This window comes from Xenopus laevis, chromosome 1L (assembly GCF_017654675.1).
Source record: "Xenopus laevis strain J_2021 chromosome 1L, Xenopus_laevis_v10.1, whole genome shotgun sequence".
NCBI classification, from domain to species: domain Eukaryota; kingdom Metazoa; phylum Chordata; class Amphibia; order Anura; family Pipidae; genus Xenopus; species Xenopus laevis.
In genome coordinates, this window is record NC_054371.1 from 36,754,641 (window position 1) to 36,780,716 (window position 26,076).

Below are 26,076 nucleotides of genomic sequence, written 5' to 3' on the forward strand. Positions count from 1 at the left end.
AGATCCTATCATACGAATCATAGACACACAGATCCTATCATACGAATTCGAATCGTGTGTGGCATGTGCTGACATCTTTCGTCCGGCAGAGATCGGTCGTTTGGTCGATCGGTCAGGGTTGATTTTGACCCGACCTATCCTGCCGGAGCCCATTGCGCATCGTAATCGGATCGTTCGCCCATATATACCCCCGATATAACTATGCTCGTTAATGGCATATCGGGGAAAGATTCGCTTGTTGCCAAACGAGCGGATCTTTGCGTCTATGGCCACCTTTAGTATCAGCACTGTTGGGTCAGTACATAAAATCTTCGACTCCGTTTATGGTACCTTCACCTCCGTCTCCTCGGTAAAAGAAACAGGAACATCGAAAACTGAAAGTGTAGCAAACTAATTAAAATATAATGTACTGTTGCTCCGCATTAGTAAAAGCTGTGTGTTTGCTTCAGAAACACTACTATAGTTTATAAACAAACTGCTTTGTAGCCATGGGGGCAGCCATTCAAGCTGTTGGGGGGGGGGAAAGGAGAAAAGGTACAGGTTACATAGCAGATAACAGATAAAACGCCATTCTATTGGACACGGCTGATCTGTTATGTGCCAAGTAACCTGAGCCTTTTCTCCTTTTTCCAGCTTGAATGGCTGCCCCCATTGCTACACAGCAGCTTGTTTATATTAACTATAGTAGTGTTTCTGAAGCAAACACACAGCTTTTACCAGTGCATGCTAACAGTATAATTACTTGAAAGGTTTTTTTAGGTGTTTCTGACTTTAATATACTAATGTATTTTCCATGTTGATTGAAAGAAGTTAAGTACACAACACACAAGGCATTTTATCACTGCCAAAGCTCAAAAATATAAACCATATCCTTTGGTAATTCTAAACCAAAATCAAAGTTAAACTACATAAACCAAATACCATTGGGAAAACCAAAAACAACATATACAATATATTAATTAAACATGGCATATAGCTGTAGATATCCCAAATGAACTAAAGTATTGTTCTTAGAAACAGAATTGTTTCTGCCATATGCTCCTTCATAGAATGCTTCAATCTGATTTGACTATTTTTATTTTTAATTATTAGGGCAGAGACACACAGTCAGATTTGGGGAGATTATAATCTCCCCAAACTGCCTTCCTGCCGGCTAGAATGTAAATCGTTGGCGGGATGGCACTCGGAGCGATTTGATCTCTGAATTTGGCTCACGAGGAAACTTCAGACGACTTTGGCAAACGAAGCACTCGGAGTGCTGTCCTGCCGGCGATTTACATTCTAGTTGTCGGGAGGGCAGTTTGGGGAGATTAGTCGACCCAAAGAAGAGGAGATTTGTCGCAGGGCGATGAATCTGACCGTGTGTGTCTGCCCTTAGGAGTTGAAGTTGCTACATTTTTGGCGACTCCAACTCCAGATACCAAAAATTGCTTCCGACTCCACAACTCTTGACGCCACAGCTCACTTAGGGGCAAATTTACTAAAGGGCGAAGTGGCTAACTCTGGCAAAAATTCTCCAGCGTGACGTAATTTCAGCACTTCACCGATTTACTAACAGGCGCTGGGGTTACGCCAGGCGTATTTTCGCTCTGGCGAAAGAGCGTTACAGCGCAAATTCACTTACGTTTTTTATTTTACTGAACGTTTCCTCTATTGCCAGACTTGCCTTCGCCACCTCAGACCAGGTGAAGTGCAATAGAGTAGATATGACTTGGTCCAAAAAAAGTTGAAAATTTTTCTAAGTCCCAAAAAACGCTGGCGTCTTTTCCTTTTTACAGGGTGATAGGCTGAAAAAGATCAAAAAATTTTTTTGGGGTGCCCTCCTTCCCCCCTGTACATTTGATAATATATGGCACCTAAACTATACTGTGGACACGTGTAGGGCAATATAAAACCTCTATATCATTTTATTAAGGTTCCCTGGCCTTGTGTAGTGTAATGTATTTGCTGCAGCATATACGGCCATTGTAATTTAACTGTATGCCGTATGCAAATTAGCCAACGCTAGCGTAACTTCGAACTGCTGATTGTATTTTCGCTACCACAACTTCGCAGGCGTTTGGTGCCCTGTGCGCAACTTCGGATCTTCGTGAATTATCGTTGTCCAGTCGAATTTACGCCTGGTGAAGTGTTGCGATGTGCGCAGCCAGCGCTGGCGAATTTTCGCGGGTAAATAAATTTGCCCCTTCGTATGTTGGAGTGGCTGCTACAGCTATCTCTGTCCTGTTTGACTATTGGACTGTGATGTTTTTATGTGGCTTTGTGTTGATTAAATCTTTGAGAAAAACATTTGTGTAACTTCAAACATTTTCTGAATACAAGTAGTGTTAAACTTATAACACATTGAATCTGTTCATACAGTTCCCTGGCAAACTTGTCACAAATTGTCCTGGGCCAAATTAGCCATTACCTAAGCGGGGTTTAGGCGGAGGAGCCAATGAATTTATTTAGGCAAATGCCGCTCTCAATAGTAATTGCATGAACAAACCCAAAATACAAAAACTGTGTAATGCATGGATATTATTTTTCAAATGTACATTTTTTTTTTTTACATTGTAGATTTTACTTTTTTTTTGTTGCACTTTTTGTTCAAATAGAACCGAATTGGAGGAATTGTTATAGATCTGCTGTATATCTCCAAAAAAAATTTCCTTACATTAATTTTATTAATTCCCCAAGCAATGCAAAATGTATTGTGTTTGCTGTTTAGCTATTGGGTGTCCCTTCCCTTATCTTGCTGCTGTTCCTGGGCAGCTCTGTCCTGAGCCACGCAGATATTGTAGTCACTTGAGAACGAGCGGGAAAGCAACATTTCTTGCATAAACCTGAAAATCTTCTGCTATTCACATCTGTACAATTTCTGTCTGAAACCAGCTGATCCTTTTTTCACAGCTCAACCCACAGTCCCGGATTATTACTGACGCTAGAAAAAATATAAAGCTTCTAAAACTGAATTAAACAAGAGGCTTTTGGCAGAGAGGCCAGAATACGTGGCAGCTGCTCTTAGATACATTTGTAACTTTTTACGATAAGCAAAGATACAATTAAGATAAGCAGGTCTCTTGGGCAAACTGTGACTTGCAGCTTAAAGGGCAATTCACCTCCATTAGCAAAACTGTTAGAACACAACCTGGCCTAAAATCCCCAGAAATGTGTTCAAACTTTCCATAGCCTGCCAAATTTTGTAAAATGGATGTGGTATTTAGGGGTGTGGCTATGAAATGGTTGTGGCAAAAAAATTCTGCTATGTGAGCGCAGCAAATCTTTTTTTCCCTCTTTTTCTACTTTCCACATGTTGTTAGGTATGGTAAAACTGCTGAAAAGCTAACATTTTGGCTAAATTTCCAGGCCTAGAATCGGCAGAACCTGTCCCTTCCAACCCTTTATCTAGGAACCCCTCCTTTCTCAGCCAGTGTCTGCCCAGTCCAGTGATTTCCAATGCTTTTGGTTATGATCAAATTATATTTTATATGGGCACACAGCTGTCTGACACATGTTACATACAAGGCATCTTCTTTGCAAAATTCATTTTCAGTATGTTACTGGTGTATTGCCTGCAAAACAAAGTCTTCATCTGTGATGCACTATAACATATATAACATTATTCTTTCACTGTACTTTATTCTCTGGCCTCGCCTCCCAATGCCGATTGCACCAGTTAAATTGCCAACGTTTGTAAACAAATGAGTCAGAGCAGCAAAGGCCCAGGTGACATTGGCAACAAGAGGTTTGTCTTTGCTCCATGGGGAAATAAGCGCAGCCAATAAACTGGCACTGCAGAGCTGAGCATAATAAATGTGTGTGGTTTTTATGGGCCAGGGCAGTTGTAGGTTGACAGTGCAAGAAGCAGTGCAGTTCTCCAGAGATAGGGATAGGGATTATACGTATAATAATAAGTGTAGGTGTAGTTTATGGTGCTTCTGTCACCTTATCTTTATTATACTCTCAGCTAGCGATGGTGCAAATTCACGTTGAATTTCCACGTTTCACCACCGATGAATAATTACGTGAAAAATCCGCCGTGCCAAAAAAATATGGGCACACATCAGAATAGTTCCGCATAAAAATTGCGGCGCGTCACACGCATAAAAATTGCCGCGCGTCAAAATTATTTGCCCGTTGACTTTAATCCATTTGGTCAAAATAGGCGCACATATAAAAATTGACGCTCATGTCGAAATAGACGCACATCAAAATAATTGACGCCCATTAACTTCAATGTGTTTCGCCCATCAATATTCACAGCTATATGCCTGTATAGTGCCAGCTGCATTATATATGGAGCCTTGTATAAGCACTAAACTGACAGTTTACTCGCTAGGCTTAAAGGGGTGGTTTGCCTTTTTGTAAGCAACTTTTCAATTTGTTTTCATTTTTTTAAAAAATTTTTTTTATAGTTTTTAAATTATTTGCCTTCTGAGTCTTTCCAGCTTTCAAATGGGAGTCACTGACCCCATCCAACAAAAGGCTCTGCAAGGCTACACATTTATATTTACTGCTAGTTTGTATTACTCATCTTTCCATTCATACCCTCTCCTAATCATATTCCACTCTCTTATGCAAATCAGTGCATGGTTGCTAGGGTCATTTGGACCGTAGCAACCAGATTTCTGACATTTCAAACTATTGCTAAATAAATCAAAAACCACAAATAATAAAAAAAAAAAACAGAAACAATCGCAAATATTGATCTCGACATCATACTAAAAGTTAATTTAAAGGTGGACAACCCCTTTTAAATGTTTCATGCCACCAGTGCAGACACACATTTGCCCTATTGTATTTAATATGTGACTCCTCGGCTGTTGCTAAACTGAATCAAATGAGCAAATTCCTTTAGAGCCATGTGCCTTTTGTTTTTTGTTTTTTCAGTCCTGTTTTACCGGTGAGCAGATCATAGAGTAGCTAGTGCTCTGGTGTATTGTGTGAGTGTATTGTATGAGTGCAGGGGCCATGTACAGGAATAGGATTAGAATGTGCTGAAGGAGTTTGCCTTCGAGAAGATGAGCAAGAGCCACTGTAACTTCTTACTCAACTTCCTGACTCTTCTCTAGCACTTTCTCCTTTCCGTCAGATCCACTTTAGCACAGGAGAGATTTGCTGTTCAACTCTCCGTTTCCCCTCCCAGCTCTCAGACTGGGATGGCTTATGCTCGGTGACGTTTATACTGGTTACAAGCCCTGGGAAGTGACTGCTCAGCTACACAATGTGAATCTCCAAACTGAGCTCTTAAATGCCCCACAATCCTTAGCCTTCCTCTCAGTGTTACCCCAACTGCCGCCTGGAAACCTTTGTGACACTGCTGCACAGACTCATGAACTGCTCTGTGTCTGCAGCTCCGAGATGTCCCCTCTGTTTAGCTGGGTGGCCAAGGTAAGTTTTATTTATTCCTCTGCTGTTGCACCAGAGCACTGGCTCATTTTTGTTTTTTTTTTTGCTTAAAACTTTTTAACCCTGTCCCAAGTCGCTGGCAAGGAAGTTAGAGTTGCAGCAGTGTAGATTCTGGGTTATATTTAAATGAATGGGATTTGCTTTACCCATCCCTGCAGCGGGTAGGAGAAACAAAACCACAGGGGCTTTTAACCTTTTTGCCCATCTTTCTGCTGACTAAGGTATCAAAAACCTACAGTGATTGATGGTATTTTTAGTATCCATTTTGACCTCCTGTAAGACAAAACTCAGTAAAGGAAAACCTTTAGTAACCCTCTGACACTAGCCATTCGTCCGTCATAGGAAATGGACCGTTCCAGATATAAAAGATATAAAATATATAAACATGATACAAATAATAGATATATCAGACCTCTCTGACTATATTGATCCAGTGCTGCCCTAGGTACCGGACCACCTCATGGTTCAGTCGTCATATTTACCTATTGCAGAAGAGGGGGTAACTGCCTGCCCCTTCGTATCACTGCCAGATTTAGCAGTAAGTGTCCCGTACCCCTAAAGCTGCCAGCCTAGGCACAGGTCCCGACTAGGTAACTAGCTGCCATAAAGCAAAGCAGAAATTCTGCTTTGTGAGTGTTGGAAAGCTGATGTAGCCATTTGATTAGACTTGTATTTAACGGTACATAAGCGACTTACTTTTAAAAATGTGTTTATTTTCAAGATTTTCATTTTTTAAGGGGTTGTGCACCTTTGAGTTAACTTTAAGATGATGTATAGAGTGATATTTGAGACAATTTAGCTTTCAATTTTTTTTTTATTTATGGTTTCCGAGTTATTTAGCTTTTTATTCCGCAGGTCTTCAGTTTGCAATTTCAGCAATCTAGTTGCTAGGGTCCAAATTACCCTAGCAACTATGCATTGATTTGAATACGAGACTGGAATATGAATAGAAAGATGAGTAATAAAATGTAGCAATAGCAATACATTTGTAGCCTGACGGAGCATTTGCTTTTTTTTTTTTTTTAATTGAAAGCTGGAAAGAGTCAAAAGAAAAAGGCAAATACAGTAGAACATCAATTTTTACGTTTTTTCAGGGGACCAGAAAAGAAATGGTGTAGAATCCAGGAAAGTGTAAAATTAGGGAAATGTATTATGCATAATATATAGGTGGGACCACAACACAACAATGTAAAATGAGGGAAAACTTAAAATCAGGGGATATAAAATTGAGGTTCCACTGTAATTTAAAAACTATAAAAAAAAAAAAATGAAGTTCTATTGAAAAGTTGCTTAGATTGGCTGTTCAATAACAAACTAAAAGTTAACTTAAAGTTTAACCTCCACTTTAAGATATTGTTCCTTTTAATTTTTTTTTTTTTTGACAGTTGGCAGCCCTCTGGCTGATCTTAGTCTACCAATTCCAAAACAAGTGTTTTTGGTGCTAATGCTGTACATGCCACAATTCTCTGTTATCTCTTACAGTATAAAAGAGCCATGTTCACTGTTGTCCCTTAGCAAGATTTTCAGTGTGCAGCCCTCCTGATGTAGTTGAACGACAACTCCCGCTATTCCTCCCGCCGCCAAAGGCCACTCTGAGCTTGCACTTAAAGGAACAGTAACACCAAAACATTTAAGTGGTTTAAAGTAATGAAAATATCATGTACTGTTACCCTGCACTGGTAAAACTGATCTGTTTGCTTAAGAAACCACTACTATAGTTATATAAACAAGCTGCTGTGGAGCAATGGCTGAAATTGCAAAATGGCTATACGGCACAGGTTAACTAATGGATAACAAATAACACCATTAGACAGACACAGCTTATCTGCTATCTGCTGTGTAACCTGAGCCTTTTCTCATTTGAATGGCTGCCCCCATTGCTATACAGCAGCTTATTTATATAAACAATAGTAGTGTTTCTTAAGCAAACACACCAGTTTTACCAGTGCAGGGCAAAACTGCATTATATTTTCATTAAAACACTTTTTATTTTTTGACGTTACTGTTCCTTTAAGCTTTGGGGTGGGAGTCTGGTATTCATTTGCTCTTCTTAGCTTCAGTTAGTCCCAAGAAATCCTTTTAATTGCTGTTGTTTTCCTTGCATAATGGGCAAGATTATTGGGAAGGTTAAAGTGCATACAAGTTATAATTTGGTGATCATAAATGACAGACCAGTTCAGTCACTCACTGTGTTTGCCTGGGTTATAATGTGGATCTATAATGCAGGGTGAAGAAGGGCTGCAAACTGAATAGTTTTCTTGAACTTTTACATTGATTGTGCTGGAAGAGTTGCACTGTGACTAAATTGCTGTTGTATCTTTTAGCTCTTGCGGGTGCATGGTTTGTCATTTGTACCAGCTGTTGGGCATGAGGTTGGCTTACACCGTGATAGTAAGCAGGTCTGGACTGGGAGTCAAAATAGGCCCTGGCATTCCAAGTACACAGAGGCCCAAATAGTTTTCCACCAGCCCACTAAATAGTGACTGTCTATGGAACCTTACAGCAGCACCTCTGGCATTTGCCAGAACCCACAGATTGCCAGTCCGGGCCTGATAGTAGGATATTAGAAGCCCAGCTGTATCCTTGTCTCCTTAGTATTGAAGTGTTTGTTCAGGTAGAGGAAGGCTATTGTTAAAGTACCAGGTAGGCTTGCCATTTACTTTTCTATGATACAGAAAGACCTTTTATTCTAGCATCAAGTATTCTTTATACTGATCAGACCAGTAAAACAACAAAACAAGGGTCATGCAACAGTGCTGCAATAAAAATGCCCAGTATATAGCCAGTACACCCGTTAGGCCGGTGGGACCTGAAGTACTTGTTGATGAACCTTTTTGGGAAGATTATAGATGGCTAAAATCGAAATCGCTGGCTAAAATCAAATCGCCGGCGTGCTGGCACTTGGAGCACTTCTGTATGTTTGTTTTTTTTTTAATGCTTTGCCTTCTTCTGAGTCTTTCCAGATTTCAAATGGGGTGCACTGACCCACCTTAAAAACAAATGCTCTGTAAGGCTACATATGTATTGTTATTGCTACTTTGTATTACTCCTCTTTCTATTCAGGCCCTTGCCTATTCTTATTGCTGTCTCTTATTCAAATCCATGCATGGCTGCCAGGGTAATTTGAACCCTAGCAACCAGATTGCTGAAAAGCTAAATAGCTCAAACCACAAATAATAAAATGAAAATAGTCTCAGAATATTACTCTCTACATCTTACTAAAAGTTAACTCGGATGTGAATGAACCCTTTTAATTGTTTTCAAATTATATTCAAATCCTTTATTTGCTTAATTTTTATCTCTTGGGGTAAATGACCTGCAGTTCTATATAGCAGTACAGTATTTACCGCATTTCCTTAGGGGCAGGCATGTTTGGCAAGCCAGAAAATCTACACTTACAATAATTGCAAAATCATTAAAAATGTGTGTCTGAGGGTTTTTTTTTATTTCCCCTCCCCTGGATCCTTTTAAAGCTTGTATTTTCTTCAACTGAGTGAGCCTTTATGGCCCCCACAGTTAGAAGCGTTTCCGTCTCTGTTACACAATGTTATATACACTTGTACATTACTGAGGTCTGAGCGAAGTGCCACTGAATGGAGAGTGTACAGAATAGTATACATTGTCCCTGAGTCTCTTTTAAATCTAAATATTTCTGCAGCTGTAAGTATTAAGGGCATACCAAACTTGGTATTATTTGCATAGAGTCGTTCCTTCATGATTTGTCTGCTCCTTTTAGAGATACAGATTTAAAGACTGTGCTTGTCCTCATAATATTAAAGGATTTATTTCATAGGAGCAAAGCATGGCCGCCATTATTGATTTAGTTTCAACTACTGTACATGATTCATAGAGGACAATTAACTTGTAAGGAACTTTGACTTTGATATTAAATAGAAATAGGAATGGAAACTGGTTGTGTTTGACCTCAACCTCTTCTTTACCATGGCTAGGGTTGCCACCCGGCCGGTTTTTTACCGGCCTAGCCGGTAAAACACCTGCCAAGGCTGGGGCCGGTATTACAAATTTACCGGCAATGCAGTTGCCGGTAATTTGTAATATCCTGTAAAAAAAAAAAAAAAGCCCTCGGTCTACTAAAACATCATTTAAACATTAAAGAAACGCAATAGGCTGGGAAAAAAATGAGTGTTTTTAAAAATAATGAAAATATCATGTAGTGTTGCTCTGCACTGGTAAAACTGATGTGTTTGCTTCAGAAACACTACTATAGTTCATATAAACAAGCTGCTGTGTAGCAATGGTGGAAATTGAAAAAAGTCTATATGGCACAGGATAAATAGTGGATAACAGATAACATTATGTTCTACAGAGCTTATCTGCTGTGTAACCTGAGCCTTTCTCCTTTGAATGGCTGCCCCCATTTCTATACAGCAACTTATTTATATAAACAATAGTAGTGTTTCTGAAGCAAATCCACCAGTTTTACCAGTGCTTTAAAACAGTAATTTTTTGATGTTACTGGTCCTTAAAGGACAAGTAAATGCCTGTACAAATATGGGCTTTAGTCTTCTTTTGTTTAGGATTGCCCATTACAACCTGTGATTTCTTCTGGGTCCCTCTGGCTCATCTTCTCTTTGTCCAGAGTTTCACCGCTTCCTGAGTAAAGAGGAGATGGGTTAATACAAAGGAATATAAACTGTAGTATGTAATTGCTAAATGATATAACTATTAAAAATAACAGTTCTTACATGTTAAACACCTGTCTGAATTGCCTGTCAGTCTTCATTGACATTAATAAAAATAAAATCCCAGGCACACGGGTCTTAAAACTGCTCAAATCTTGTGATGATTCTGTGTCACTTAGGGTTAGGGAAATCAAATATAGTGAATAAAGTGTCCCTGTTGTAAAATATTAGGATATTATAAGTTACTGAGGAGTTCCATGGCCATATAAAAGCACCAGGCCGTTGGCAGTGTTTTTTTTTTTTTTTTTTTTACAGGTCATGGGACTCCAAGGTGACTTCTTATATCCTCCTATTTCGCAACAGGGGGTACTGTATTTATTTTAATACACAAGTTGCAGTGAGTCATGTGACAGAAATTACATCACTAAGCTCCAATTATAATCAATGACATCACTAAGCACCGTTTATAAGGATATAAGTTGGATATTCATGGTTCTTGTGTATTATGCTATAAACCAAGCACAAGTAATACATGCTATTTAAAAGGGAATATTGGCTAGCAGCTGCAGGGCCACTAGGGTTGCCACCTGGCCGGTATTTTACCGGCCTAGCCGGTAAAAATTATGGTTGATCCCAATGTTATTAAAGTCACTGATGAAATTTTATTTTAAGCCAGTGGTATCTAATCTGCTGGCCCCTATTCTGAAATTTGAACTCCCTGCACCTCTTAACAAGCTTCACCTTTTGAGGGGGTTGTAGTTAATACAGAGCAGAGTTTACAAACTGTGGGTTACAGAGAGAGATTAAGCTGCTTCTTGCCCTTGGCTATGTTTGTTTCTCTGCCTCTCTAGATTTCATAGTGTCCCTCTCTTGTTTATCGCTTTTGTTCTCAGCCGTACAACTTTGGAGCCATGTTTATATCTGGGCAGGCTTATCTTATGGCGTCTTTTTTCAGAAACTACTCTGCTCTTTTCTGATCTTCTATCTTCTCTCCTCATCTGTGCATGGAGAACTGTATGTCTCACAGTGCTTCCAAACCCTGAAAACTTGACTTACCAGAAGCTGAGCAGCATGGGCTGTACATTTATGCTTTTCAGTTGAAGGCTCAGGGCTGCTTTATTTGGTAAATGTGACAGGAAAGCCAGATCCGTTTCTGTATGCTCTTCTGGCTGTGGGTCCAGGTTTGGTTGAATAGTTTGGACCATTTCAGCCAGACTACCCAAATTTCTGTGTGTATATGTCTTCTGTTCAGTAGTTACTTTCAACTGGCTGTGCTGATCCTGTTGATAATTCCATTTACTGGTGCACCATGGGTCCCTGGGTGCATGATACATTGGCAGATAGGAAGAGAAAGGAGACTCTTTACTTCCTGCAGTTCTGATTCTTAGGACACTTGGCCCAAATAAACAGAGCGACTTGTATGTTATTATCCCAGGATTGGCGCTGTATAGAATGGGAGAAAAATGCAATTGGGGTTTGCGCTTATTGGCAGATATCCTAGTATCCTGACAGACCAGATCAAAATTGTAGCAACCAGGCCTGGACTGAGAGTCAAAATAGGCCCTGTCATTCCAAGTACACAGAGGCCCAAACAGCCCCCTGCCAGCCCACTATATGGTAACTTTCTATGGAACCATAGTGCAGCCCCTCTGGCATTTGCCAGAACCCACAGATTGCCAGTCCGTGCCTGGTAGCAACTGTAAACCATATTGTTTGCTCTCTTGAACCTGTGCTGTTGCTCCAAGTACAGTCATTCTTAAACTATGGGCGGAGACCCAAAACTGGGCCTTGTACTGAGTTCCTAAGATCCTGTATAAGGCTGCAACATTTCTGTCTGCAAAAGACAATATTAATGAAACCAAGATATAGAGTTCATTTTATACCAGCTTTTGCAGTGCCGGCCCAAGTTCTATTGGTGCCTAAGGCCCACCACACATCGCCAGCTTCATCGTGTAAAAAGGCGTAATTTTTATACAAGCGTTTTCTTAGCGTATCTTCCACCAGCACTTTTTACAAAGGTCTGAAGCTGTGAAATACTGGTGGCAAATATTGCATGGTGTAAAATAAGACACACCTTGATAAGTTTGCCATTTATTTTACACAGTTGCTAGTTCATTAACCAGAAATCCATTATCCAGAAAGTTCTGAATTATGGAAAGGTAGTCTCCCATAAACTCCATTTTATTAAAATACTTGAAATTATTAATAATTTCCTTTTTCTCTATAATAATAAAACAATACCTTGTTCCAGACTTAGGGAGGAACTCAACGGCGATTTTGGCGCGATCCAACACGCTGTGCGAAGGAAATAGGATAAGCAACCGGAACGAAGGATGGTGTCGCAGCGTTTGTCTGGCACGTCTGCATCCAACAGTCTCGTCAGACGAACGATTCGACTTCATCCGACATTTCCATCTCTTACCTTACCAAAATCGCCAGTGGAGTTCCTACCTAAGATATACTTGATCCTTATTGGAACCAAAACCAGCCAGTTGGGTTTATTTAATCTTTAAAACATTTCCTAGTAGACTTATGATATGAAGATCTAAATTACGGAAAGATCCGTTATCCGGAAATCCCCAGGTCCCGTGCATTCTGGGTAACGGGTCCCATATCTGTACAGCCAATATCTGCAGACAGAACCTTCATAGCCAAACATTGCTTTTTACCCCCCTTCCGTCACCACTGTTCCCTGGAACCTGCTCCCTCCGATTTGCTTAGTCACAAGCCCCGAACCATTATAATTTAAGAATTATTTCCATCTTGAGCTTCCCCACCAGGTTGCACCCAAGGCAGCCATCTGTTCTGCACACCCCTAGTTCCTGCCCTGAGCTCGTAGTTACAAAGGGTGAATTACAGCTTTTATGTGTGAAAAGTCCTAGAGCTAGGGTTGCCACCTTTTCTGGAAATAAAATACCGGCTTTCCTATATTCTTTATATAGCTTTATCATTATATTAATAACATTGGCATCAAGCATCATTTTTACCGGCCAGGATGGTAAAATACCGGCCAGGTGGCAACCCTACCAAAAGCGTGTTTCTGCGTTACTTTATGACTGTATGAGGGCAACATTACTATTCCCTTAATGATGTAAGCTGTGCTGATGTTTCTCTTGTAAGAAATTACTCACTCTATTTTAATAGATCCACTTCTCATCTTTTTAGCTGCTTAGGCATTAAAAGCTAATTGTTTATGGCACCTTTCTTAATAGAACTTTATTTATGAGGTTCCTACAAGTCCTGGTATTGCTGACTTGGAGACTTACTTGGCGAGATACATTTTTGTTTGCCTTTGTGACTTTCTCATTGCACAAAAATGTAAGCACAGCTTTATGTGCAATTTCTGGCTTAATGGGGGATGAGCCATTCTGCACAGCTGTGACGATAGAACTGATAATGTAGCGGAATGACTGACTCACCTAGCTTAGATGCCTTTATCCTATAATGATGACCAATATTAAGATCCTTGCACGTGACTGCACAAGAATGCTTATGCTAGAGTTTTTACAGTTTGTTGTCTCCTTTAGAATTTGCCTTTAAAAAATTTGTGTTTACTTTACAATTTCATTGATTTAAATGCCTTATAGGCAGGGCTGTCTAACTGAAGACCTATATGCATGGTGTAGCCCACCACAATATTTTCATGGTCTGCCTGTAGGCTCCTTGCTACCAGGACTATCCAATTTGTAGCCCTAAAGTGGTCTGTAAAGAAAACACTCACTCACTAACACACACTCTTTCTCCATCTTCTGGAGCAGGGGTCCCCAACCTTTTTAACCCATGAGCCACATTCAATTTTAAAAAGAGTTGGGGAGCAACACAAGCATGAAATATGTTCCTGGGAGGTGCCAAATAAGGGCTGTGATTGGCTATTGGTAGCCCCTATGTGGACTGGCAGCCTATAGGAGGCTCTGTTTGGCAGTACACATGGTTTTTATACAACCAAAATTTGCCTATAAGCCTGGAATTGAAATATAAGCACCTGCTTTGAGGCCACTGTGAGCAACATCCAAGGGGTTGGGGAGCAACATGTTGCTCACAAGCTACTGGTTGGGGATCACTGTTCTGGAGCATAGGTTGCACATTTAGGTTCTATACTTTTGTGCATTAATTTTGGCCATGTTGGTTCTCTTTTCCTATGTGGTTAACTAATTAAACATCTGTTGAAAATATCAAATCGGCCAGAATGTACCCATCTTAAGTGCATAAGCTCTGTGGCTGAGAAACGATATGCAGAACTGTGTAAATGTAATGTATAATGGACAGTATGGAGGCGATACAAGAACAGACACATTTTACTCTGGATGAGCTAAAGCTTAACTAAAGAAGTAGCTAGAAATTTTATACATTATGTTTTGGGCTCCTTTACCAGCCCAAGGCAACCACAGCCATTTAGCAGATTTGTGCCTCCAAAGATGCCCCAGTAGCTCCTCATCTTAATTTCTGCTGATTCACTGCACATGCTCTGTGCTACTGTCACTTAGAGACCGACACCCCATATACTGTACACAGAATTTAACTGTCACAATAAAAGGCTGATTAGTAAATGAGATATATAGCAGCTCAGAAATCAACATAATTAACATAAAAAATGAATAATCAGCCCTGTAGCATCAGCATCTATGACCGGCAAACCTCATTTTCAGCTTGATGAACGGATGCCCAGCATACACTGAGCATGTGCAGTGTCACTGACACAAAATCCAAGATGAGAAACTCCTGTGACAAGCTTGAAGGCCTGTATCATTACTACTATAGAGATGCTGAACCTTTAGGCTGGTTCAATATATAAAATATGGCATTTCTAGTCATATTCATTTTTAGGGTTTAGTTCTCCTTTAATGTCTGTTTTCTCTGACTTAAAATCAAGTCTTTGTTTGAGAGCTGGGGAATTGGTGCAAGGTTAAGCCACTTTACATGATGTCAGCTGCCTGGTATCTTTTTTAGAAAGAAGCCAGTTTGGGAAAGACTAATTTTGCAGTAGATTGGCTTTTAACCCCTGGGCATTGGAGTTTTGTGGGAAGCTGCCTTCTGTATTCCCCTGGTAGAGCTCCTGACCGAGGTTATTTCATGCAGCCTTCCCAGATGTCTTTGTCCATACTGAATGCTGTGGGTGTGTGATCCATGTTTTTTCATTATCGGCAGCAGACTTTTCCCATGGATCAGCAGTTTGTGCCTTGGGAGGCCTTTCCTTGAGCTGATACCATGACTTGCATTTCTATTAGAAACAAGCGGGAGAGGACACATTAGTTAGCATTTTGCCAGTTCTATACTTGTACTGACATAGGGACACGTGTTACCCTTGCACAACGATCTCTGCCTCTTAGACAGCTGCAATTGTTCGCTCTTTTTTTTTTCTTCTAGCTTTCAGACAGGGCCGTGGAATTGTCATAATTATTTTAAATATACTTCTAAGCCTTTTTAGTTTAAGGGTTACCACTCGCACCCCCCTCAGCAGCACAGGCACTTATTTCCTCTGCTCCATTGCTTCTGTTGTCACATCACATTTTCTTGCTAAGAAGTGATCACAGTGTTCCTTGAGGAGTTTTGGGAGACTAAATCTCCCAATGTGATCTGGGCAAAATCTAAGTTTATCTCAGGCTGTAGTTCCCCTTTAAAGAAGAACCTTACCTTTACAACGGAATTTTATTATACAGTAAAACCTCAATTTTACATCCCCTGACTTTTTTTTTTTTCCTGCATTTGACACTTTTTTTTTTTTGGCCCACCAACATGATATTACATTTTCCCATATCTTACACATTTTTTCTGGTTCCTGGTCCCCTGAAAAACTGGAACTTTTGTGTTTTTTTTTTGTTTTTTTTTTAAATTTTATTTATTTATTTTTGTGTGCAAAACCCCAGCAACCAAAAACCAATGATGCGAGACTTGTTTTATTTTATTTAACTGCCTATCTTTCTATACAGGCCATTTCATAATTACATTCTCTTCTGACACCCAAGCTGATACCTGGTTGCTCTGGTAATAATGCTCTAGCAACCAGACGACCGTCTAAATTCTAAGTTTGAGACCAGGCAGTTATGTAATGCTGTAAATCTCTGTGCTGGGAGCACTCTCATATTGTAAAACACCTCTCGCGGAGACATCTACTATTTGCCATGTATATAATAAATATGCACCTATGCTAAATCAAGAACCTCTATGTATTATTTAATTTATTTCAATATAAATATTGGTTTGGTAGTGATATTTAAATACAAATCAGCATTTGAAAACTGTCTTTGAATAACAAGAGCACTATCTGTACTTATTGTGCAGAAAACATTCAAGTATACAATAAGTTGAGCCTTGACTGCGAGGAAGTTAGGAAATATGTTATCTATATGCACAACCATCTGATGGTGATGGTGACTGTGATGAAATTTTTCAAGGTCTTATGTTAACACTCCAACATTGCATTGTACTGACCTAAAGTAATAATGTGATTAGCCTTTAGGCTTGCTATAATGATGAGATTGCTGGGGGTCAGTCTATCTTTGTATATGTCTTTTGCACAAAAGCGTATTCCCCATATGTAATAAAAGGTACTAAGTTTGCCCAGGAGCAGTAATCCATAGCAACCAATAAGCTGTTTAAGTTTTAAATAGGTGACCAGTAAATGCTACCTGCTGATTGGTTGCTATGGGTTACTGCTCCAGGGCTAACTTAGTGCCTTTTATTACATGATACTGTCATGGGGTAAATTTATTTTTTTTTCAAAATGGGTCAGAATTCTGCACTGAAATCCATTTCTCAAAAGAGCACACAGATTTTTTTTATATTCAATTTTGAAATCTGACATGGGGCTAGACATATTGTCAATTTCCCAGCTGCCCCAAGTCATGTGACTTGTGCTCTGATAAACTTTAATCACTCTTTACTGCAAGTTAAGGTGGCAATACACGGTCCGATAAAAGCTGCTGAGAGTCCGGCAGCTTATTGGCCCGTGTATGGCCCCCCCCCCGACGGGCCTCCCCGATCGAGATCTGGCCGAAAGTCGGCCAGATCTCGATCGGATGGGACTAAAAATCCTGCCGGATCGCGGCCGCATCTATTCGTTGATGCGGTCCCGCAATCCAACCGCCCGTTACCATTTGTTAGGAGGGCCCAACGATCGGATCAGCCTGATATTGCCCACCTCAAGGTGTAGACAGATGATCCTGCAATCCTAGTGGATCAAGTATTATCTGAAAAATTCCTAAACATGGTTCAAAGCATAAAGATGCTGCGGCTTTACTTCCTGCTGTTCCAATCATTTGGACGGTTAGCCCAGACCAATGGAATTCTAGAATAGTGTTTCATTATTGGTTGTTCTGGCCCCTGGGATGATTGGTTTGAGTATCATACTGATTGGCCTGTGTCTGGCCACCTCTCATGATATGAACTGACCCAAAAATACCTAAGCGAGATGCTGCAGGTATTTTGAAATAAAATAATTGTGCCATATCCATACAGCTAACATATTCACGCAGTGCATCAAATACATACCAACCCTTATGAAATTCATTATTCAGCCGTGAGTTTAACTTTGCTAAAAGCCCTTGCTTCCTTGCAGTTAAGTCACTTGCAGTATCGGCTTTCACCTGTGTGCCCAAACAGTCATTTATTTTGCAGCTGTAAGAATAGTTATCCCATTCTTCAAAATACCTTCCTATAATACTGACGACTACATTCTGCTCCAGTTAGTATAACCACATATACAACTAACCAGAATAAACCTTTATCATCCGTTCGTGTGGGATGATTGCTGATATATGTTTCTTTGATCAGCAATAAATGTAGTATACTGGGACTCTATAGTGTTCTTCTCAAATTTTCTCACATGAGAAAACAAGTTGCTTTTTTTTGTTCCTGGGTAAAGAAGCTTACAGCCAATTTAATCCCACTGGCTCTCTAATACTGTAGCCCTGTGCCAAGTCACTTTTCAGTATGTTTTTTAACCAATGGAAAACCTAGTGGCAAGTCCTAGTTAATTAATAGTCTCTGAGAAAACATAATTGTGGTTTAAAGATGTCCAGTCAAGATTCATTGTATTTTCTATCGGATTCTGTGTGACCGTGCTATGATCTCTGAATCACCCATTGCTCAATGCCGGATGCTTGAGTAAAATGGAATAGGCACTGGTGTTCTGTGGTTGGGGTGCCGTGCATCTGTATTATGTACAGAACTGGTTTAACCTGCTCAGGTTTAAATCTGCTGCTCAAACCCTTAATATGTTGCTTTGTGTTCTGTGGCTTTTCTGACTGATTATTAGCTATGGATTATTGAGCCAGAGTATGAAGCTCCTTGCATATGTTAGTGTTCTTATACATAGATTCCCATATACATTTAGATTTCCTTTATTTTCTCTTTAAACAGAGCTGAGCCTATCATATGAACTAAACCTTTGTTCTTCATCTATTTGTTTAAATATCTGCTGGTTCTGATGGATGAAACCGTGTAGCAGAAAGTAGCTCTTATTCAGCCAAGGCTTCAAATGCCACAATGGGGCTCATTTATCAACACTGGGCAAATTTGCCCATGGGCAGTAACTAGTGTTGCCACCCGGCCGGTATTTTACTGGCCTAGCCGGTAAAACACCAGCCAAGGCCGGGGCTGGTATTACAAATTTACCAGCAATGTTGGTGCCGGTAAATTTGTAATACACCTAAAAAAAGCCCGTGGCCTGCCCCCAGACTGCTCAAAACTAACCTGTTTTCCTGGGCTTCTTGCCAAACCCGCGCATTGGCTCTGCCCCCTTTGACGTCACGACCTGCCCAGCCAATAGTGCACCATGGCCCCGCCCCTTTAGCATCACAACCTGCCCTCTTTAGCGTCACAACCCGCCCTTTTAACCCCGCCCCTCCACCTGCCGCTGAAGGTTTTTTTTTTTAAAAGGTGGCAACCCTAGCAGTAACCCATGGCAACCAATCAGATTGCTGCATTCATTGTCCTACTTGCGGCTGGTTTCAAAAAGCTAATCACTGATTGGTTGTTATAGGTAACTGGCCATGGGCAAATCTGCCCAGTGTTGATAAATGAGCCCCAATGCCTCTTTATGGGTCTGGCTGGCTTCTGGTGCTTTCTTTCAGTAGTCAGAAGCAGCAGTGCAGAGAAACAGCAAAGGGTCAGGCAGATCTGCAAGAAGTTTGTGTGTTCTTTTATGTATAGGCTTCCTTCAGGGAGGGTATGTATGGTTGCTAGCTTTTGCTAAGGTCCTTACTGACCAACAAAGGAGGGGGGGTCAAAGCCGAGCGAGGGTGGATCGGTTAGATAAAGGTAAAAAGCAGGTAAAAATTTGGTGAGGAGGTATGGGTAAAGAGGTGATAGAGGGGGAGCGGGAAGGGGACACTGGAGTGGATTGGAGGTAGGCTGGGGCAGAATGACTAGGAAATTACAAGTTTACTGGCAAGTACATTGTTGGAATGTTGGCAAGTTGCTTAAATAGTTTCTCTCAGGCGAAATGTTGCATGAGAGAAAATATGTTGTATAGTAGGTGATGTAGCAGGTGAAACAGGTGAGAGATACATGTCAAAACTGTATTTATCAAATCTGCAACTGGGAAACATGATAGAAGGGATTATTATTTGTGAAGTACTATAGGAAAGCTTTCAAACGTCTTTACTTTTTTGAGACGATAAACTACCAAAACCCTTTGCTCAGTGTCATTGGATAATGTCTGTCATATAATAAATAAGGCAGATCCCATTTGTGTTTAAATGCAGATCTGCAGAGGACTGTGTGCACTCAGGTTATGCCTTATGCTTGTGCCAAAAACACACCCAAATCGTCAGATGAATGGAACAGCAGCATTTGGCTTTGAAAGTCCAGTCTTGTGGCGTTCCAGCCCTCTACCCTGTGGTATAATCTTTTTGTTAGATATTGGGTAAGAAACAGGACAGTAGAAGATAAAATCAGGGCAGTGTATGGTATATTCTGTGCTGTTTTTAGGTATGAAATGACCAGATATGACACACTATAAATGTTTATGTATGTTGGAGTATAGATGCTGTAGGAATCTCGTTCTCGTGTTCATCTCTGGAATGTTTATTATCTACAAATTCTAAATACGGTCTCCTTTCTCCTTAGGTGCCAGAAATAATTGGCTCTATCCGGCATGCGGGAAAGTTGGCACGGCAGGAAGAGGTTCATTCCCAACTCTGTGATTTGGACGATTCATTCTCCAAAAAGTTTGAGGTCTTATTCTGTGGCCGCGTGATTGTGGCGAATAAGAAGGCACCCCCTGCTTTGATAGATGAGTGCATTGACAAGTTCAACCATGTTAGCTGCACTAAAAAGAAGGAAGGGGACGCTCAAACCCCACAGGGAGACTCTCCAACTCCACAACTGGACTCCAGCATTGGGATATCTTTTGGCAATAAACTGCGTTCCGTCTTCCAGTCGGCATTTAACGACGATGACAAAAATAAGCCCATCCGCAAATCCTACTCTCAGCCAGGCTTGAGGACTAATAACTCTTTTACAAACGAGTGGAAAGATGGACGGAGTAGCCTTCCTACTTCATTTGAGGACAGCGATATAAGTTTGCACGTACAGAGGTTCTCTGGGGAGGAGCAGGATGGTGTACAGCCAACAGACATGGAGGAAAACCAGACTATGCTATTCACGGTATAAATGCCCATTTGCTTTCTCCTTTTGTGGAATACACACAAACAGCACCAATACTAAAGACCATAACAGCAAAAATAGTGTTTTTTTTGGTTTAGAGCATCACAGGTCCCTACATTGTTCTAAAACCTTTCCCAATTGGTTAATACACTGCCATTAAAGCCTCTTTATGCCAAGATACAGTCTGCATATGGTGTATTGATATGGTAAATGCAAAGATTCCATTCCAAGGAACCATTCTTTTCCCTTTTGTACTCCCAATTAAAAAGGAAAATAAGTTCTAAATCAGTGGTTCTGAAACCATCTTTTTTTGGTCAGACTCCACCCATCAAGGAAATAAGGGAACCTGTTGACATGTGTTACAGGTGTGGAACCTGTTATACAGAATGCTTGGGATCTGGGGGTTTTCCAGATAAAGGATCTTCCTGTAATTAGGATCTCCATAATTTTAAGTCTACAAAAAATCAATAAAATAAACCCAGTAGGATTGTTTTGGCTTCAATTAAGATTAATTATATCTCAGTTGGGAACAAGTACAAGCTACTGTTTTATTACAGAGGAAAAGGAAATGATGAAACATTTTTATTATTTCATTAAAATTCAGTCTATGGGAGATGGCCTTCCCATAATTTGGAGCTTTCTGGTATGCATTTATAATTGCATTCTATTCATCTTCCATTCTTGCCTTTAGTGCCATAGCAGATAGGGAGATTTGTAACTGGTGGATAAATCTTTGCTTTTGTGGGCGACAATTCTCTTGAAAGTGCTTTCCCACCGGCAGTAAAGTAAATTAGTGGTGGGTAAACATACATAGTGCTTTATTTTCTGAAGTTGCCCCCCAAGTAAGCTTTGGCGACTTTTGAAAATGAAGCGCCACACATTTTCCCCACAGGCGTTTTTACTTTTTTGCAGGTGGGAACGTATTTTAGTGAGATTTTTTTCAGATTTAAACACAGGCAACAAATTTCTGCCATAGCCCTAAAGGTAAGTATGGAAGGTGAATAGAAGAGGGCCCAATGCATTTTCCTAGTACAGCTATGGGGTCCATTAATTGGAAACTGTTATCCAGTCTCCATAATAATCCATTAATTCAAAACCCTAGGTCCCGAGTCTTCTGGATAGCAGGTCCCATACGTGTTGTAGAGAAACACTGCCCAGAGCATTTTACATTGAAGCACATACTTGCTATATTGTTGTATTGAACTAAGAGTTCATCTGGCCCCAGTATTATAGCCATCGGATGTAATATCCTATTTATTGATAGGCTTTTTCCTTGTGTATCTATAGCCAGGTCTCCTTAACACTTGTACTTCAGTGCAATGTATTTTTTATCAGAAATAAGCAGAAATGTTATTATACAGATTGTGTTTACCTAAGGACAGTGTTTAGAGCTATCGACTGTAGTGGTTGGTGTGGGAATGGCGGGGGATGACAAACACACACCCAAATAAATCTTGCAACCTCTGCAGTTTATGTTCACTGCCAAGTGCTCTGGTGAGTTTATCTTCTGCTCAACTACAGAATAGAAAACAATCCGTCTGCGCATGTGTAGAATGTCTCTTCTAATAACCCCACAAAATATGTATAAGGAAACTATTGCTATTATGTTAGAAAATAAATCAACTGTCACGAATACCTAATTATTTTTGACTTAGTGGTTTTATTTTTGTTTTCAAATAGATTTTGAGATAGAAATGATTGATTATTGTGCTTTCTCAACCTACTTTTTTTTTACTTTTCCTGACTGCAAGCATTACACATCTCTGGTCTCTGCTGGAATCAGCCTATCAGAGCAGATAAAACCTGTCCCCGACTCACAGCATCAGTGTTTGCAGCTGCTAAAAAAAATTTGGTTGATAAACTGATTTCGGCTGATGCTACACGGGACTGATCTCGGCTTGTGGAAAAGGTCGGCCTGGGCGCAGGCACACAGTGAATTTCGGTTTGAAATGTTAGTTTCAGCATTTCAGCTCCAAAATCTTTCACATGTGCCTTCACCCGGGCTGACTCAATGGTTCTGAGTGCAGGCAAGAAAAAACACTGATGCCAGTTTAGGGAGTTGATTTTTGGCCTACTTTATCTGCAGGCTGAGATCAGACCCATGTGGCACCAGCCTTATTAAACACCCACTAAAGGGACAACTTGCCTTTTTTATAATCTATAAATCAATACATTTTCGGTGCTGCAGCATTAATATATGTGTTTGTTTCTGTCAGATTGGCCAAGCAGAGGTTTACCTGATCAGCCCAGACACAAAGAGGATTGTGATTGAAAAGAGCTTTAAGGAGATATCCTTTTGTTCTCAGGTAATGGTTATAAGACTAATGCATCCGGGTGGATTACTTCATCTGTACCGTATTTGGGTAATGGCTCAAACTGCAGGATTTGTGACTGATTAATTCAGCAATATGTTCTATAAAAGGATAAAATCCATGAAGCATGCTTATAAAATTTAGAGGTGAACTGTGTGCATGCTCGTACTTATCTTTTTCTCCATGATAATGGATTTGCCTGAACGGCAACTTACTCTTATACTGTTCTACCATAAACTAAAGTTTTAGCATACAGGTATGGGACCTGTTATCCAGAATGCTGGGGATCTGGTTTTATGGATAATGGATCTTTCTGTAATTTGGGTCTTCATGCCTTATGTCCACTATAAATTCATTTAAACATTAAACAAACCCAATAGGCTGGTTTTGCTTCCAATATGGATTAATTATATATTAGTTGGGATCAAGTACAAGCTACTGTTTTATTATTACACTCAAAAAGGAAATCATTTTTAAAAATTTGGATTATTTGGATAAAATGGAGTCTATTCAGCGCTTTCTGGATATCGGGTTTCCGGATAAGGGATCCTATACCTGTATTTTCTTTTGCTGGGTAAAAGCACATGCTGATGGACTGTTTCTGTAATTTACTGCCATTTCTGGGAGTTACCTTTAGGGTGGTCATATATGTAATTCTGTCCATACTACCTGACTGTCTAGAACTAGTATGGTGCCATGGGCAGGACCAGTGTGTTCTTTCTACACTGAAAATCTTAACCTACTGATATTTAGGCAAATAGCTGGGGCATTGGAAGAAGTGCAGTCCTCACAATGCTATTTGACCATTAGTATTAACAGTAATCTTTAGGCTGCAAGCCAGCCAGTCTGATCACTATAATGTTGGCCAATGCATGACCACCATAGTGTTTTGATATATTTCAGTTTATTGGCAAAATAAGCAAGAATTGGTACTACATGTGCCAAAGAAATCGGTAATAATAATGGGCGATCCCTTAATCATTCCATTTTCTTCTTTTCCCAGGGAATCGAGCACGCCGATCACTTTGGTTTTATCTGCAGGGAGCCATTACTGAATGGAGGGTGCCATTTTGTGTGTTATGTATTTCAGTGTACAAATGGAGCACTGGTAAGCTCTGTACATTATCTGCCCTTTTCTCTTTATTGTGTCAGCCTGGCAAGTTATTATTCATGCTGCCAGTTTACTGAGGAATCCTAGCCAAGGCTTAATCCTCAAATGTCTCATGTTGCAATTGATCGGTATATAAATATTTCCAAACTTGTTTTTATAGTTGCTTGTAAATGTATTTTCCGTTTCATACCAGTTGAAACAGACGAGTATGCCAAAGAAGGGACTGTAGTTTAATAATTCCCAGCCATGTCTCTTTAGATAATCTGTACATTTATGAGTTACTGGGGGAGCAAATTATAGACCCCAAATAGGGGTGCTGGTTAAATTATTGACTCTAAAGGTGAGCTTGAAATGAGAAAGTCCAAAAAATTGCCATAATATTAGTGTCTGTGCAACACAGGGTTTGATCGACACCAGTTAAAGGGTAATTCACTGGGTGGGGTGCCGATATGTTAGCTACCACCAAAATAATGAAATTGCTCATTTTTTTTTCTTACTTGGCTTTCCCAGTCATTCCTAGCATAGACTTAATATTGCACCTGCAAAGGTTACTTAAACTGGAAATTTTTACCATACAGTTCCAGGAAAATTAAAATTGGGGTTGTTTTAATTTGTGTTTTTTGGTAGTATTTGAATTATTTTTTTCCTGAAACGGTCAGGCTTTTTAACTGCCATCTAATTAATAGGGATTATATAGCCTAGCAGTTTCTATGCCATTTTGTAATATGAGTGGGAGATGGTTGGAAAAGAGAGATTCCAACAATCAAGCTGAAGCCCACAGCATAACTACACAAGAGCCTTTGTTGCATGTCCTCACGTAGGCAGGTCACTTCCAAGTTGGATGTTGTTGCACATGTCAGAATATAATGTAATCAAAGCTGCAGAGTTATTTTTCTCCTTCTGTGTGTGTGTGTGTGTGTGGCAGTGGGGCCGGTTTGACGGCACGGCAACACCAAACCACAAAGAACAAATATTTCCCGTGTGGGGTAACGCTCATATGTTACTTCTCCTGCTGGTGCTTTAGGTGGATGAGATCATGCTGACTCTGAAGCAGGCCTTCAGTGTAGCTGCAGTGCAGCAGAACTCCAAGTCTCACCCGCAGCTGTGCGACAGTTGCCCCATGCAGTGCATGCATAGACTCTGTGAGAGAATAGAAGGTATGTGCTCATGGGAGGCAGCAGCAGCCCTGGGGCAACTTTATAACACATAGAAGTACTGCCGATTTTTACAAAAAAAAAAAAAAAATATCAGTGGGACCCCCTAATGGAGAAGGGTCTTCTCCACTGGTGCAACACTTACAGCCATTGCTTTGCTTTCTTCTTGCCAGGTTTTCCTCCCACCAAAATTAAACTTGAACTGCAAAAGCACCTCACAACACTAAGCAATCAGGAGCAGGCCTCCATGTTTGAAGAAATACAGGTAAGCCAGGCAATCTCGGAGTGTCTCTGTCTGGGTATTCAGTATAAGCCACAGTATCAGGTACTGGCTTATCTTCCTATGGCTCTGTGGTTATTCTCAGTTACTTTTAGTTTCTCCTGAAAGAGCCATATCACTCACTGTAAAACTTGTGCAATTCTGCTTGTACTGTACATTCCTCCCATACTTTGGGCCTGTGCAGCTGCAAGTTTAGCTTGGTCAGCATAGCTGTGTTTACTTAAAGGGACATTATAATCTAGAAAAAAAAGTGGTACTGGGTGAAAGTCGCCATACACAACCAGCCAGGCATGGTATCCAACCATCGGCCCACTCTATATGCAAGGGCCTGGAGCTTGGTTATCTTGCTTATATTACATATGGATACATTCAGGGTCATATTTATATATAGGCGCCCAATGGCCTGTGCCTAGGGCAGCAGTTTTAACCGGGGCTGGTGACCCTCGGGTGCCTATATAATCGAAAACATTTTTCAAAGCAAAATTAAAAATGAATCACCCCAGCCATTGCTCGAGGCTTTTTGCTTAAATCCAGTGACGGGGGTGAGAGGTACAGGGCCCATTGCAGGGAAATTCGA

At 40.3% G+C, this 26,076-nt stretch overlaps 1 protein-coding gene across 6 annotated transcripts in view; it reads left to right on the forward strand.

Moving 5' to 3' along the window:
* The window catches only part of LOC108698064 (TBC1 domain family member 1), a 128,160-nt gene that overhangs the window by 45,637 nt on the left and 56,447 nt on the right, over nucleotides 1-26,076 (forward strand). For 5 of the 6 annotated variants that reach the window (XM_041588366.1, XM_018229045.2, XM_018229052.2 and 2 more), the window contains 5 exons: nucleotides 20,103-20,642; nucleotides 22,859-22,948; nucleotides 23,958-24,062; nucleotides 25,090-25,222; nucleotides 25,393-25,484. In XM_041588366.1, coding sequence (XP_041444300.1) covers nucleotides 20,103-20,642; nucleotides 22,859-22,948; nucleotides 23,958-24,062; nucleotides 25,090-25,222; nucleotides 25,393-25,484 — 960 coding nt within the window. Of the gene's footprint in view, nucleotides 1-5,133; nucleotides 5,374-20,102; nucleotides 20,643-22,858; nucleotides 22,949-23,957; nucleotides 24,063-25,089; nucleotides 25,223-25,392; nucleotides 25,485-26,076 lie in introns of those variants that run through there. The other variant, XM_041588375.1, reaches the window with a different exon arrangement.